At 32.4% G+C, this 17184-nt stretch overlaps 1 protein-coding gene across 3 annotated transcripts in view; it reads right to left on the reverse strand.

The window, feature by feature from the left end:
• The window catches only part of Adamts6 (ADAM metallopeptidase with thrombospondin type 1 motif 6), a 280941-nt gene that overhangs the window by 89690 nt on the left and 174067 nt on the right, over window positions 1–17184 (reverse strand). For all 3 annotated transcript variants that reach the window (XR_010050518.1, XM_063258246.1, XM_063258247.1), the window contains 2 exons: window positions 16906–17051; window positions 14840–14903 (listed from right to left, as the gene is read on the reverse strand). Coding sequence is in view for 2 of the 3 variants with exons in the window: in XM_063258246.1 (XP_063114316.1) it covers window positions 14840–14903; window positions 16906–17051 (210 nt within the window). In the remaining variant the exon portion in view is untranslated. The remainder of the gene's footprint in view (window positions 1–14839; window positions 14904–16905; window positions 17052–17184) is intronic.

Consider the following 17184-nt stretch of genomic DNA (forward strand, 5'->3'; position numbering starts at 1 on the left):
TTAGAAAAAAGATCTACAGTCTTTTAAATAAAGCTAAGTGTTAGTTTCCATATAACTTTATACTCAGATATAGATATATGTGATAGTCCACTTTGTAATCAGTCTATCAGGTATCTCCTTATAAACACACAGACACAAATTAGACAAACAGATCAAAACACAAAATCCTCTTTGTTAACAATATCTGAAGATCCATAGGTACTCCCAGATCTTTATTTTAAGAAATCAAGAGGCACGTTTTTAACATGACATTTAGTACTATAAATTGTGTCTTAGACTCCTATTACGATAGTAGCTGTTTATTGACAAAAACCATATTTTAAACGTGGAATGAACTGGATGAAATGCTAAGCTATAATTATCAGCACCTTCACATTCAAGGAATATGGACTTTTGCAATTTACATTTTATGCATTAATATAACAGAAAAGAACATACTAAATTGGCACGAAATATTCATATGCATTGTTAGTTTGTCCAATCTTTTGTCTTGCCTGGGCTGTATTGAGTGAAGAGAAATTGTCTTGAGCCACATATGAAATATACAATATAATTAATGTATTTAAGTAACAATATTTTAATGTTTTTATTATAATAGTAAAAAAAAAAAAAGAGGAAGTGGCCTATGGGCCATGTGCTGGACATACCTAAGTAGAAGCTAGGAAGGATGTTGGGAGTATGAAGAAATGATTATTGGCTTATAAAATTTTGAATTTTCTCTCCAACTGAAAATTTTAGAAAAAAAAAGTCTTGGCAATCTAGCTAGGTTTAAATTCCAAATAACACAGGATCACCCTCTAAGATTTCAGACAAATAAAAGTGTAACATCTCATAGCATTTGAGCAGCATGACTTAATGTGACTTAAGAGTTCTGCTGCTGTAGCACTTAAAAACCAAAGTTAATGACTTTAAAACACCACGTGAACACCATTCTCCTTATATATAAGATAAAATATATTCATAGATAAAATTCTTAAATGTGAGAAACAAGATTGTGTTAAGCATCCACATAAATCATCTTGATCTTTTAATACCCTCTCTTGGACCTCCACATTTACTGTGCAGTTTTCTAAAGTCAGTACAATTGTAAATGGTTACTGTCAAACATGTGCAATAACAACAGACTACAATGCGCAAATATTTTCATGGCTATCATTACTTTCCATTTACTATGGTTCAAAATTTTACTTTGTCAAGCCCACAGCTGCCAATTGAAAAATAGTAGCAGCAGACCCATACTCTGTTAAGGGCCCTGAATTTTAAAGTTTTTTCAGTATATTAAAATATGATACCCTCATAGCCAAATTTAATGATTCTTTCAAATTACTCTCTTTTTTTTTGGTACTGGAAATCAAACTCACAACTTTACACTTGCCAGGTAGGTGTTGTGCCACTGAGCTATATCCCAGCCCTTCAAATTACTCTTTTTGCTTATAATAAAATAATAAAAGTAAAAATAAATATTTACCATAAACTATATAATATAGTATGATGGAAAAATATACTTTCTAGGTCTTTTGTTTCATGGTCTGTTAATCTTTGAGATGTTATGGATTAAGTAAATGCTTTCTCTCTTTTTTAAAGCTATTTTTAGGGAATTTCCCATAAGAACTAAAACTGTCTGGCTTTGCCATTCACGATAAATACTTTCAAGGCAAATATCAATTTTTAAAAACACAAGTAATTTAAAGGTTAAGTACAAATTTTCACCTAGGCCTTGAATATTTGTAAAGCGCCAACCAACTAAAGGTTTATCCAAGCATGCTTTTCAATCTAGTTGGAGAAACAAGATGCAAGTATAAAACTAAGAGTGGATGAAAAAGATGTGGCATTATTATACAATGGAATATTACCCGGCTATAAAAAAGGATGATCTTGAGCCGTTTGTAAGTAAATGGAGACAACTTGAGACTATTCTCATAAGTGAAATAAATAAGAATCATATTTATAAATATCACATTGTGTCTTTAGTATAAAAAGTAATAAGAACTGCAAGATTAATAAAACCCAAAATGTGTAATTGCTATTGTAAAAAAGAGAGGGAAATAAAGTGCTCTAAAGGATATAACTGCAGGTATGTTGGGTGTGTAGGATTGATAACCATATTACTAAGTTTTTGTTGGATCATTGAACAGAACTGTTTGCAGTCTCATTGTTTGAATGTCTACTTTGCATGCTTTAATTTTGTAACTTGAACAACTATTTCTAAGAGGACAATATGTAATTTATCAACCAGTGATTTCTTACTATTTATTTTTTTGAAATTCTGTATTATCTCTACCCTTTTTCTGTTTTTTCTCTTTAAATAAAATTTTTAAAAACCTAGATGTAGGCAATATATACAGAATATGATAACATCTTACAGGTTGCTGATAAGTGCTGTATATAGGTTAAAAAATACCAATGTGTCATGTAGTCAATTATGGAAATATTGGTTGAGAAAGAAAATCTTGAGACTGTTCCAAAGTGTTCTAGGAATTGGGCTAGTTAAGAAAGGAAAAGGGTTTGGAAGAGCGGACAATGAAATAAACTAATGGCAATAGAAAGGTGAAGAGCATATGCTAAAGAATTGCTGGAAAAGGGTCATCATACATGGAAGAGAACTGTATAGAAGAAATTATATTTCATACATAAGAAAGTTCTGAATCAACAAATTAAGACAATATTCACTAAAAGCCAGTAAAAATGCTGCTTTTTATTATCTACTAGTGATTCTAAGTAGAAGTAAAACAATAAGAGGATTTTGTTGCTTTATGAAATACTTGAATAAAATTTTTGATCTCATTCCTTGTGATAGTAACTCCAAGGGTTAGCATAATAAAATCATTAATAACAACAGCTATCTAGTATTTACTAAGTACATACTCTGAGGCAAATAGTTCAAAGATTCATAGATGTATTATCAATTTAATTCCACTAAACACTCTATTGGGATAGTTATAATTAGTAACCTCAACTTATAACAACTAGAATACACAAGGATTACTTCGTGATTATTTAGAAGTACTAGAATATCTCCTTCATCTGAACACAAACTTTCTCTAAACACTCTTAATACTACAATGACAGCATAATGTTTACTATGCCAATATGGTCATGCTCATGTTTGTGTTCTAATAAAAATATTTTCCAAAATAAGTGACAGGTCAAATTTATCCTGAGATGTAGCAATCTCTGGTTTAGAGTATTAACATAATATCTATTATATAGTAGCTATCACAAGAAAAGAGTAGATCGAACATTTTAAAATATATCCAACTGATTCATGTATTTGTTAGCTGTGTTTTATAGGAAAGCTGAATTCAATTGTTAACTTTTGAGCCAATATAGAACTATGCTTTTCAAGAACTGATGTTACATAATCTAATTTGCACAAGATATAAATTTATATACTTCATCTACAATTATCCTCAAAGTAGTCACATAATCTGTATAAACATCTACAGAAAAATATATCCAATACTTTTCAGAATACTGCAATTATTTTTTTATTTTTTTGGTACCGGGGATTGAACTCACAACCTTGTGCTCACCAAGCAAGCACTTGAACCGTTGAGCTAAATCCCCAGCCCAATACTGCAATTATTAGCAGGCTTTCCCTTACTCTTAGCCAAAATGTGCCTTCTTACAACCCAGCGGTTTTCCTTCTTTCTTCTGGATCCACACTGAACAAATCTAATCCCTAAACTGAAAGGTATAATTTAGCCTTCCCTTAAAATAAGGTGACAAGAACTGGCATTAAACAGCTATCATTCAGTAAATATTTATGTTGCTTCCTTCATATACACCAGATATAATCCAGGGTCCAGGGTTATTACAGCAAAAAATGAAAAAGGCTAGGTTTTCATAGAGCCTAGTCTACTTTGAGATGAGGAAGAATAAGCAGAATAAAGAGAATGGTGATAAAGTTATTTAAAATAGTATGGTCTGAGAAATTCTCAAATAGCATTCAGAGTTCTTTAAAAATTAAATTTTAAAAGAGTTCACTTATGTAAACATCTGTGAAAAGTGTTTCAGCAAACAATAAATGCAAAGGGTCCCAAGGCAGAAGTGTATTTAGAGTGTCTTGAGAATAGTATAGAGAATGAAATGACTTAAGAGAATTATGGTAGAAATTTTTCTCATGTCTATTTCTACATACATCAACTAGTATTCTGTTCCTCCTGATTTAAACATTTTCATGAGTAAATGGAATGATTAAATCCTCTTAATTAAAAATTAGTGCAAGAGGAGCAATATATGCTAGTTCAAAAAATGGAAGTGATTAAAAGCAAGTAATTTCTGAAGGAAAAGTACACAAACAACTAACTTTGTTTTGTTTAGGAATAATAGACTTTAAAGAACAGCGGTTCTTTACTTTAAAAAGTCATGTTCAAAGTAGCACAAAACATCACAGTATGATAATGTTGAGCCACAGAAGTTACCCTAAATAGATGAATGGGTAGTACTGTTCTTAGAAACAAGATAAATCAAAGGGCATAAAGAGCAATAATTTTTAAATTACTTAAGTATAATACATGCTAGCACCATCTAGAAACTATAATAAAAAATAGTGGACTTAAGCAACAGTGTTTTTATGTAAAACATGACAGGTTTTCAGTGTAACACTACCACAAATCAAAAATTCTCTCCTAACCACACACTAGCAGAGCCCTATATAAAATTCCAAGAGTAAAGCTGGAGGTTTCAGCATCTTTTGGTCTTCTTAGTATTTTCAAAGAAATTTAAAAACTTATTATTAACATCTTTGTCATTTCTCTTTTTTAGGGACTTCTATTAGTTAACACAGTCTATGAAGTGTTTTATGGTTTCAGATATTCTGGTAGCTGAAAAGCATCTCCTTTTGATTACACTTAATTTTTTATTGGTAGATAAATTTTTAAAATAGAACAATTCATGGGGCATAAAAGTTACTACAGGAAGAAATCTCAGTTTATACTGACAAGCATTCTAGTGGCATTTCTCCTACTGGAGTTCTAATCCTGGATTTGTCCCAAAGAATAAAATGACTTGGGAAGTCTGAAATCCCTTTGTGGTTTTTGTTGTTGTTGTTGTTTGTTTGTTTTTGCACAATGCACCTCAAATGATCGTATCTTGAAGACAAATGCATTCCCAAATGTCTTACAAATGAAAAAAAGATCTCAAACTTCTATATCACATCTTATGGGTAAAGTGAAAAGTGGTCTGAAAAGGAAAATTCCTTTTCCCTCTTTATGTTTTCCTCTCCAGTTCCTAAAGGAAATGGACAGACTAGGAAGACACACCAATTTATGTAGCCTCATGGAAATTTACAAAATTTTCAATTTGTTTTCTCTACTTTCTTTCCACATTTGGTTTCTTCTTCCTGTATTCACATCACTTGCACTTTTGCTTCACTGTTATTACACTGGACTTCAAAACTCACCAAATTTAATTTTTTTCTCTCAGGAAAGCAACATTTTTTCATCAGTTGAAGGCTTTGGAAATACACACTGTCTGTGCTTAGTGGGTCACGCATTTATGCAGACTAAGAACAGACTAAGTCATGCACTTGACAAAGGACACATTTGTGCTTATTCACCTAAAGAATAAGCCATTGAGTTTGATACTGTAATTTTCTATGTAAGTTTTTATAACTAATTACTTTGACAGACTGTAGATAGCCTGAATTTAAAATGCCATCTATCCACTATGCTAATATGGAATATTAATAATAATGGAAATATTAAAGCCATAATTTTCAAAACATAATGCACATCATAAAATTCATACTAATCTAAGAAAATTTACAGATGTTGATCCTGCTATTTTTATCTTATATTAAGTATATTTATAAGAACAAAGTGGTTATTTATAAGAATAAACATAATTGTGTGGTAATTATAATTTGGGACATGGTTTTGACACTGTTAATTAATGGATCAACTCTGTACCTTGTCATCACTTACCCCACACCTCTCTCTGGGGGCAAGATCTGTAGTTTCAGAATGTTCTCAGCTATCTGGCTCTGCTTGCAGGTTAAGTTTAGACTGGAAGTAAGACAATGTCAAAAATGACCAAACTCTTTCAGAGTTATTTGCTTTGCCACACCCACCTCCCAATGGGGCCAATTAGTTTAAAAGCACCAGATTGATAATCAGGAATTCTGTGCCTCACCAGGTCCTTTCCATGTTAAGCTTTAGTTCCCTTATTTAAGGAACATGTTAAAAAATTTGTCCTCCTGGGGCTGAGGATTTAGCTCAGCGGCATAAGCATCTGCCTTGCAAGCAGGCGGTCGTGAGTTTGATCCCCGGTATCGATAAAAAGAAAAAAAAAATCTGTCCTTCCTCTTTACGAAAGTGATTTGAAGGCATAATGAGGTTATGTTCTATTCTAGTATTATTATCAATCTGTGTATTTTCCTCATTCCATATTACTTGTGATTTGACTTGGGTGTCACAATAATATACACACAAATTACAAATAATAGGATAAGAAAAACAAAAATTGATATGGTTTCAGAAAATAGCACCATAAAATTCTTTTTAGAAATGTAAGAGAGTTCTTTTCATAGTCCTCAATATTCAATTAGGTTTTGGTACAAACTTTGATTCACAACCATAATACTGCCATACAATTAGTCTGCAAATATCAAATTTTCTAGTAAAGTATTCATTTACATCACTAATTTTTCCATTCTGCTATTTAAAATAATTATAATATACATTAATTTTATCTTCTTCAAACATTCTGAATGATAGTTTTAAGTCACTGGGATAAAAACTTTTTCAGGAAAAGAATAATGTCTGACTAGTTGGCAATATTCTTATATGCTTGTAAAAGAGGAGATTCCACACAGATAATAATCAATAGCCTATTTGTGAGGAGCTTTTGAACAAATTTTTTTAGAAGACCCGACACAGAATCAGAGCCTTCAGTTCTCATAATGGCCCTCCCAAATAATCTAGCCTTTGAATATTTTTAAACAAAATTCTTAGCACCACTATTTATCTCTATGTTCATAACGGAGAACTATTTCCTGAATCACTGAATCTTTAGCATTAAAACTTGCATAAAGTTCTGCCCTTCAAATTCAAGTTCCAGAAGCTCATGTCTAGTAGATAATCTCACGATGCCAAAATACTCACTGTATAGTTCCTGGTTTAATGGTGAGATATAACTTTATCCAATTCTCTTGCACACTACTAATATATGCTACTGATTTCTCAGTAGCTTCAAGATGAAAATAATACTAATTTTCCCTGCTTATAGCTATTGTCTTTACATTCTACAATAATACTTTGGTTCACAAATGCTTTTGTTTGCAAACAATTTGGTTCACAAACAGAAGTAGCTGGCAAGTTTTTGTTTTTGTTTGCAAACTCTGTTAAGTAACAACATGCCTGTGGCCATCTTTGGTACAAAAATACAAACATGGCCATCTTTCCAAAATCACAGAACAAATTAAGTTTGTGAATCAAGGTACCACCATATTATGGTTTGGAGATAATCATTCACATGTTGAAGAAAGGAGTTCTCCTCCAGCAGCTTTTGAAGACTTTCTAGTGTTAGTCACTGCGAGGTAAGGAACAAACTGCCCATCCAATACAACCTGATACAAAGGATCAGCCTCAGTATCCAGCATCTGAATGGATTGATTATCAAAGTGACAGGCCAATTTTAGATGGACATCTTTTATGACCTGTTTTTAAATCTTTAATGATTATAGATTTTACCTTTATAAACTCTCTACAGATTTCCTTTGAAACTAGAAATTAGTAAGAACACTGTTTTCTTTCTACTGGTGATCTCTTCTTACACTCCTAGACCTGCCAAATGTCTATGAGGATAATTAAATCAGCATCAATTTTTGTTCTGTTTTTGTTTTGAGATAGTGTCTCACTATGTAGTTCAGGTTGCCTTTAATTCACTATTTAGCACAGGCTGGCCTCGAACTCACAGTGATCTTCCTGCCTGAGCATCTCAAGCATCTTTATTTATTAACAAATCTCTTGAATCACAAATGATCAAGTAGAAAATGCTTATGAATTGTTTTCTAGTTCTGTAACTGTCAAACTGATTCTAACTTAAAGTTACTTTCAGATTTTATTCACAGGGTTATTAAGTACAATGTGCATGCTATGGAGTAAAGTAAAATATGCACTAAGGAAGAAAGATAGTTTGATGAAAGAAAAGTGCACTCTTTGGAATCCTTTAAGATAGAGCAACTCACACATAACATACTGTTATCAGAAAAAAATAGAAAGCGTTTAAACACGAGTGTCCAACCTTTGGCTTGTTGGGCCACAGTGTGTAAAGACAAATTGTCTTGGACTGCATACAAAATATATAAATAATAAAATTTCCCTTTTTAATATTTTAACTTATTAAACTATTTTTGTGAAATAAAAAATTCAGTTTAAAAATTTAATAAGAAAGGAAACTTGCATGTCTGCTAATATTAATAAAGCCTTGTCTTCATAGATATATACACATGTGGCTAAGTTAAAATACTGTGATTGGTATTTGCTGCCTTTTACTCTTCAATTTGCACAAAGCCATGTGATATCTGATAAAACTCAACTATTTGTGGTAGGCATAAGAGGCAGAGTTAGCACTACATTTCATGTACAACATTGTGTTGTCTATGTAGTTTATGCTCAAGCACTATATAATCGTCATGAAAAATATCATTAAAAATAATATTAAAAGTTTACAATATCATGGGGCAGCATTCCTACCAGTTCAGGGCTGCATATGACCTACAAGCCACAGATTAGATATACTCAATCTAAACCACCATACATTTAGAAAGTCCCAAAGTTAATTTTAAAAATACAGATAGAATAGTCTTATAATGATCTATAGTAAATGTTACTTAGCTAACTGGAAAATACCAAACTCTTGCTTCTATTATTCTTTCTTACCTCCAATCAACTTACTCTTCATGATTTATTATTAAATTCCCTGTCCTATAATATAGTCTATATATTAGATGCTCTTGGGATGTATTTTTTAGAATAGAAGACTTTTTGCTTTAACAAGACACATACATTCCTGAAAAATCTCTTTCCATAAAACTGCACACTAAAATAAAAATGCATATGGGAAAAATTGAGTTGGAAGCAGACAACTGAAAGACAGAAACTTAAAAAAAACAGTTAAAGTCTAATAAAGTACTAGAATAATTTAAAAAATATATGGCAAATTCTATACAAAGAAATATTAGAGTAAATGCAGGATTTTTTTTTAAAAGTTGAAATAAATTAATGAGAAAGGATTAAGGCTGCTGAGCTATACAGAGACAAGAAGCCAATGATGAGGAACAGGTAGAAATATACAAAAGAAGTTCTATGACAGCACATAATTAAATTGAGCAAACAAAGACTGGTGAATGGTCATCATCTATAGTATGTGCTGCTCAGCTGTGTTGTAGTTTCAACTAGGCTGCTGTACTACATAGTAGCACAAAATAATAATACAATTAATTATGAGCTAGCTCATGCTGCAAAAAGGAGGCAACTCACTACTCAGGAGAAAGGGGTGAATGCTCTACATAGGAAGAGAAGGTTGTTAACATAATAGGTCTTGTACATAGTTAAGCACTAAATAAATTTTAATGGTGATTACCTTTACTAGCACTACTTCTATGGCTGCTACTTCTACTTCTAATGATGGTAATTAAGACCTCTGAGCCAGATGCTTATGGCTTACTTGGTTTCTATCCCAGGGACCCTCCCCCCACTGCCTTTTTTCTTTTGCTGAATGAACTCTGAATATTTTGCCCATGCATCTGCTTTTCAGGACAGGTGATTTTAACCCATTTTAGGGACAAAACAATTACAGTAATTCTGTTCCTTTTACTAGTGATGGTTTAAGGTTGGGCATGTGGCCTTCTGGCCAAAACAATAACACACACACACACACACACACACACACACACACACACACACACAAAACCCAAGGAGGAAGGAAAGGAGGTCAAAGAGAAGGAAAGAAGAAAGGAAAAGAAAAAGAAAGAAATGGAAAAAAGAAAAACAGAGAATGAGAAAAAAAATATGAAACAAATAAATCTGAGGAGGAAGGGAAGAGATCTGGGAACAACTTCTCTTAAACCTAAGAAAGAGACACTGGAACACTTTTCCTACTCTTTCTCTGAATATTGACATAACAGGAGTATTTTGTTGCTCTGCTGTTCAACTTATCTTTTGGGGATCATACACTGTAGATAACAGTATCTGTGGATGTTTGAGTGCCTTATATATAAAATAGCATAGTATTTCCACATAGCTTGTGTAGATTTTCCTGTATGTTTGAAATCTTATTTCTAGGTTACTTATAATGCCTAAAAAAAGGTAAATGGTTGTTACATTGTGTTGTTTGGGGAATACTGACAAGAAAAAATTCACATATTCAGTACAGATGCAACTTTTAAAAACTATTTTCTTTTCTTTTTTTTTTGTCTTTTTCCTTTCTATCAGTACCGGGGATCGAACTCTCGACTGCCTGTTTGCAAGGCAGGTACTTATGCCGCTGAGCTAAATCCCTAGCCCCCAAAACTGTTTTCAAAACAAGGCTGATAAACCTAGTATGGTGGCACACCCTGTAAACCCAGCACTCAGAGGTTGAGGCAGGTAGACTGCTGTGAGCTAGAGGCCAGCCTGCATTACATTAAAAAAGTCTCAAAAAAAATCAATCAATAAAATCAAAATTAAGGCAAGAATGATCACTACTGCTGTTCCAAGCAATTAGATGAATATTATATAAGATACACACATATTGGAAAAGAGGAAGCAAAATGTACAGTTAATATAATCATGTATCTGAAAATCCAAAAAAAAAAATTTACCAGAATACCTATTAGAATATGAAGTTTAATAAACTGGCAATTATTTTGAAAAATCAAATGTTTCATAGATACAAGTAAAGGAAAATATGAGAGACTACTGTCCAAAAACTTAAAATAACTAGGAAAAAAAATCAAATATATAAACCTATCTGATGTAAAACGTAAACTTGCACAATAGATACAGATAAAAGAAAAAGGTTTCTACAAGTGGTTAATCTTAGGTCAGAAGACCCATATTATAAATATGTTAATACATCAAAAATTAAAGATTTAATTTTATATATACATAAAAAGTTGGTGGGCTATGCCAGAAAGAAACTCACAGATATAGAGCCACCTATATTTTTAATGTGAATTAAAATTGATATGTTTTGATAATTTAATATGTAACTTTACAATCTTCTTTTTATAATGATTTCTTTCTATTCCATAGATAGACCATCTTTATACTGTTCAATATGGTTGCCACTAGCATATTCAAGTTTATATTAATGAAACTTAAAATTTCTGTTTGCTACATTTTAAGTTCTCAACAGCTAATTGAGCTAGTTAGTGGTTATTAGGCTGGACAATGCACATATGGTGTATTTCCATCATAAAGAATGTTCTATTGGAGAGTAATGGCCTAGATTTGGTAGTCTGAAAAATTTAAATTTTTATTTATTAGATTACATTAAAGCAGGCCCCAGCTTATACAAATCATGTTCAGACAACTTTATTAACCTAGACAGCATAGAAAAAGAATTTTTAATATGGTAATTCAATTCTAACTAATAGAGTAAAAATTTGTAAAGAAAACATAATCTATTATTTTAGAAGACAAAGCTAGTGATAGAAATGTTAGCCCAATGATAAGTTCTATAATTTTATCTTCCACTACAGTTCATGTATAAAATACAACATGTTTAAAATGACATTTTTTCTTTTTGGTTAACTATCATCTGTATTAAATTATAAGCATACCATTAGAGCCTAAATGTGTGTCCACTCTTAAAATTATTACAACAATGGAAATATGAACTGAGAGGTACATTTGAGTTCCTCCTATTTGTCAGATAAGTATTCATTTCTTCTATTGTTGTATAAAATCTCTTCTTCCGAGGTTCATTCCATCTATCCAAGTTACTGTGTCACTTAATAAGAAGAGCAATTCTCCTTCGTTTATTAAGGAGTCTGAAACCTAGCCCACAGTCTCATTCTGTATTATAAGTTCTAATATTATCCTGAGTAACTTCCATATTCATTTGGAAAACCCCACAATCTAGCTAGCTTTGAAAGTCTTGAAATTCCTTCACCTCCCCTCACAGACAGGTATTTCTACAGCCATAATCCAGATTTGTCATCATTGAGAAAATTCTTATTGTTATAAATCAAATTCAAACACATTTCATTTTTTTAATCTCAATTTCTATCTTTCTCATTTTCTTATTACACTGGTTCTTTGATTTTTGTGGCCTTTTGAAGTTGAATTGTTAATTTTATCCTTGTTATCCCTCTTTTGACTTTATTCAACTCTAGCATACAGGCTATGGGTTGGTACTTCATTTTCATCAATAAACTTTAATACCTCTTTATTTGTACTCATATTTTGCTCCAATCCACTCTCATCTAAAGCTCTTTCAATGACTTATTAATGCTTCAAAATAAAGATCACAGTTTTAAACTGATAGCCCTTACATTTAAATTTTCCTTTTGTGCAAAACCTTCTCATTGTCATTTTCTCTTTTTCTACTCAGTTCTTATTTGTTTTTCAGCTTTCTGACTTTCAATAGAAAGAAATTTATAAATTCCTAATTAAGTCTTGGTACCAATTCTATGTACTTTTATAGTATCTCATACTTATTCCATTATATTACTTACCATACTATATTGTTATTTCCTGAATTTAAGTGATTTCTCAGGAAATTATAAGATCCTTGAGGGCAGAGATGGTCTTTTTCACTCGAGAACAATCTAATCGTTAGTAAGCATTTAATTATTTTTGAGTGAATGAATAATGTTAATAGCTTCAAAAAAGCATTACAATTGAAGCCAAATTTAATTATTTTGAAATCCAACTTTAATAGAATGAAATACGTTAGAATGTATAAGAAAGCAGTAAAATAGAGCAGGGATAGAAAGATTAGAAGCACCAGAATAGTAAGAATTGCAAAGAGTGTTATAGCTTTAAATACAGTATTCAAGATAAACCTAATTGAAAAGGTGACATCTAAATAAAAATGAAGTTAAAGATTTATTCACATAGTTATTTGGGGAGAAAGGTATACACAAGGCAAAGAGGCCAATGAAAAAGCTTTGAGATGGGAATATGACCAGTATGCCCATGGAAGGAGGCGCATATAGCTATAATACAGTGAATGAAAAGAAAAACAAGAAATGAATTCAGAAAAGCAATGAAAGCCAGACTGTGCAGACTTTGAAGGTATATGTACATAAGTAAAACGGGAGGTTGAACTGAAGAGTAGAAGACAATCAGACTCTCTTCTGAGGGGCTGCAGCAGAGATAGTGAGAAGTGATCAGATCTATGATATTTTTTGTAGGCAAAATTCAATAGGATTTCCTGGGGAATTTGATACAGAGAAAAGAGTGAAGGAAGATTAATATTTTTTAGTTTCAACAACATGGTATCAATATCTGAGATAGAGAACTACTAGAGGAATGGATTTGTGGATGCAATTTGTAGATAACATTTATACATGCCAAATATTACATGTCTATTAAAAGTCTAATCAAGTAGTAAGATATGGCCTTCAAATCCATGGAAGAAGTTTGGGCTGGAGCTTGTGGGGTTAAATACATACAAATGACATGAAAAGTACTGAAATAGAATATCACTATGGGAATGAATATTGATAGAACAGAGAAAAAAGTCAAGGACTAAACAAGCCCTGGATATTCTGTAACTTTAGAAGGTCAGAGAAAAAAGCAGGAATATTGCTGAATAGATAATGATGAGTAAGTAGTAATATAAAAGGGATAATAAAAAAGCTATAGTGTCCTGAAAATCTAGTGAAACTTCACATTAATTATTGGATTTGGGAGCACGGAGAGCATCTGTGACCTGACAGGAATATTTGAATAGAATAATGGAAGCAAAAACCTTGAAAAAACAATTTTACAAAAAAATGAGAAGAAGGAATTGGATTTAGTAAAGACAAATCTTTTGAGAAATTTGTTTCAAAAAGAGAGCAAAGAAATGGGAAAATAACTTGGATGCTTATGGAAAAATACAGAAGAGAACGTCAGAACAATCATCTACATATTTATGAAGTCACTAAGGTTGGAGTTAAGACTGGAAAATATGAGATTGGGTGACAGCAGGTTAGCAGACTGTTATCATGAAACTAAAGAGGGAGGAGAAAGGAAGAATGACCTGGAAGAAGTTATGGGTCTAAAAATAATCACTTTCGTGCCCAGTCTTCTTGAGCTAAGGAAAAAAACAAAGGCCTCCAGTTTGGAAACTAAAGAAGCAACAGACTGAAAGGAAAACCAATTTCCATTATAGCAAGAAAGTGACTGGAAGTAAAATTCAAATAAGTCACAGTGTAAAATATTACTGATGATGGATCATGAACTTCTGTGGGCAGAGAAAAACTTTGGTAGTTGGACAGAGATAAGAAACAGAACAGAATAAGTAATACACAGAATCTTATGGGATTGGATGGCAAGAGATAAGGTCTGATGTGAGTATCTGCAGTGACAAACATGAAATACACATTTAATAAACTCAATCCAGGTGGACTCAAGAAAGACAATGATCATTGTAAATGCTGTGGGGCTTGGCAGGTTAGGGTGTGGGTTTTTGATACCTCTTGGAGAAAAATGTGTTTGCTCCCAGTGCTGGAGTTCCCCTTGACATGTAAAAGTATCAGTGTAGTTGAGGCTGGTTCAATTTATTGTTAACCATTCAGGAAATTCATGTGACCCTCATACACATGGATTTCTGATCAAATAGTTTATAATTTAAAAAATTTCCCTGCTCTAGGGAAGAAGGAAGCTAATTTTTCATAGCAAAGTTTGGTTTTACTTACATCTGTATTACAGGAGCGATAGCGTTTCCTTTCCCCAAGGCAGTATTTTCCACCTCCTGAAGGTCTGAAAAAATATTTTGTTTAACATGTGAACATAATATATCTACCCACCCAAAGAGTACATATATTGTTTAATGAAGGCATATTTAAATTTACTCTAAGAAAATAACATATGACATTTTATTAATTATTAAAATAATCATGCTGGAAATTGCTATAATTATGATTGTTGAATATAAAGATTAAGACAATTTACCATGAGTAGTCTTTAAGACTTCATTGTCATGATTTACATTCTAAGAAACATTTTATGTATTTTCTAATTGCCATAGTACATACTCAGTTCAACACAATGAGCTTTAAAAAACTCATTTATAATGAAAAGCCATTCAAAAATATAATCCGATATTAGATGCAAAGAAGGAATGAAAAAACACTAAACAATTTTCTGGAAATAGCTCTAGTTTAATACAAATAATATAGAAATGATTTTCCATCTCACTTTAAATATTACATGAATTTAAAAATTAAGTCCAAAAATCAGATGGCTTTGCATTATATAAATATTCATATTGCATCCAAATTAATGAAAAAGCAAGATATCAAATATTTGAGTTACAGAAGTTAATCTTTAAAGTATTTAACATTATGGAGAGCCATATGCTATTACTTGAGCATAGCATTATCAAATGGAAAAGAACTTCTCTTTAGGAAAAAAGTCTAGGTTATTCCCTTACATAAGTGGGTATAACATTTATCAAGGAGTTTTATACCTTGGGTTATTAATTTACAATGGCCCAAAGTTGAATTTAGATTAACTATTCTGCACTTGCTTAAAAAGGATCAAGCTGACTGGTATCAATGAATAATTAAAGCTACATTTTGAATATATTGTGAATGCTGGGTTGCATAGAGAAAAGGAAATTGCTCAGTTTGAAAAGTTAGAAATGTGTTGGTAGTATAAAAACAAATGTGTTGGTCATAGTGAGGATGATGGTAGTAATAAAGAGCTTAATAATGGGTAACAAGAACCTCTGTTTAGCAGTAGGATAATAAAATGGTGGAAAGTGGAAGAATGGAAATTAACTTATAAGGGAATGATTTAGAGCAAAAGGAAAGAAAAGAGAAGAAACAAGACACCTGGAGAAAGAAATCAAAGGGAAAATTCTATGTTAAAATGGGAACAAATAAAACATAAAAATAGATCATGTTTTATCTCAAGAGTGGAAAAAGGAGGCCTACATGTTGTCATAACATCATTCTGCACCAAATACTAGCTAAGAAAGAAGGCCCTCAAATTCAGTTCTAGACAAAAACGGACACTTGACATCCAGCAGCGTACTCACGGAGGATAAGAAGAAAGTACAGTAAAAGGAATAGTCCACCTGTAATGGGCATTGGAAGGACAGAAAAATAATAGAGCTAGCAAAGAATACTGATGGGCTGGCCTTTTGTCAGGAGCACTCTTGCTTGAGCAAGAGTAGTGAGAGGAGCAATCTGACCTGCATAAAACAGTCTTGTGGAGAAAAATGGTGGCAACTTCGGAAGATGATTTATGGGGGTATGTGAATGGAAACTATTTTAACACATGGGCAGTATTCTTTTCACTGTGATTTGTGATGCGAATCAAGGCATTTCAACCCTTGAAGTGCTCTCATTGGTCCTTTTAATACTAATGTAGCAGTAATAATTTTATGTGACATGTGAAAAGACCTTAGGTTTCCTGGGAATAATGATAATGTAACAAAACCAGACCTAGGTTCATCCATAATTCAGTAGTTTTTGGAGAAGGAAATCTATCTGATTATTACAAAAGTCTGAATTACCTTGGGCAGATACACAATGCTTTTCTATTTTTATAATTTTTATTTTTAGTTACACAATAAGGGAAAGGGAAGAAAATCTGTCTAACAAAGCTCTTCCACTTTCTTGTGACTATTGCTTGCTCTGAAGACAAGCATTTGGCTCACTAGAGAAACGCTTTTACAGATAACATGTGAAACCACAGCTTTGAATCATTTCCAACTGTGTCTTTTTGTTGGCTCTGGCTTACTTTAGCTACTTACGCTGGACTGTCACAGTGTCTTAGGGATGAGGAGACGCCTCCCCCGCAGGTCCTGCTGCACTCTCCCCATAGTGACCAGGGACCCCAGCCCCCATCTATGCTCTGGGGCCAAGTGCCAAAAGGAACACAATCTCCCTGATAACACCACTGCAAGATTTCACAGAAAACACAGAATTAGTTTTTAGGCAGATAGAGCTAACAGGATAGAAATACAAAAAGGTCAGGTAATGATCAATTTTAGACATCAGCATGCTTAAAATAGCACAGTTATTTAATTGTG

Source organism: Cavia porcellus, unplaced genomic scaffold (assembly GCF_034190915.1).
Source record: "Cavia porcellus strain 051 isolate PalLab524CR breed Dunkin Hartley unplaced genomic scaffold, mCavPor4.1 scaffold_11, whole genome shotgun sequence".
Taxonomy (NCBI): Eukaryota; Metazoa; Chordata; class Mammalia; order Rodentia; family Caviidae; genus Cavia; species Cavia porcellus.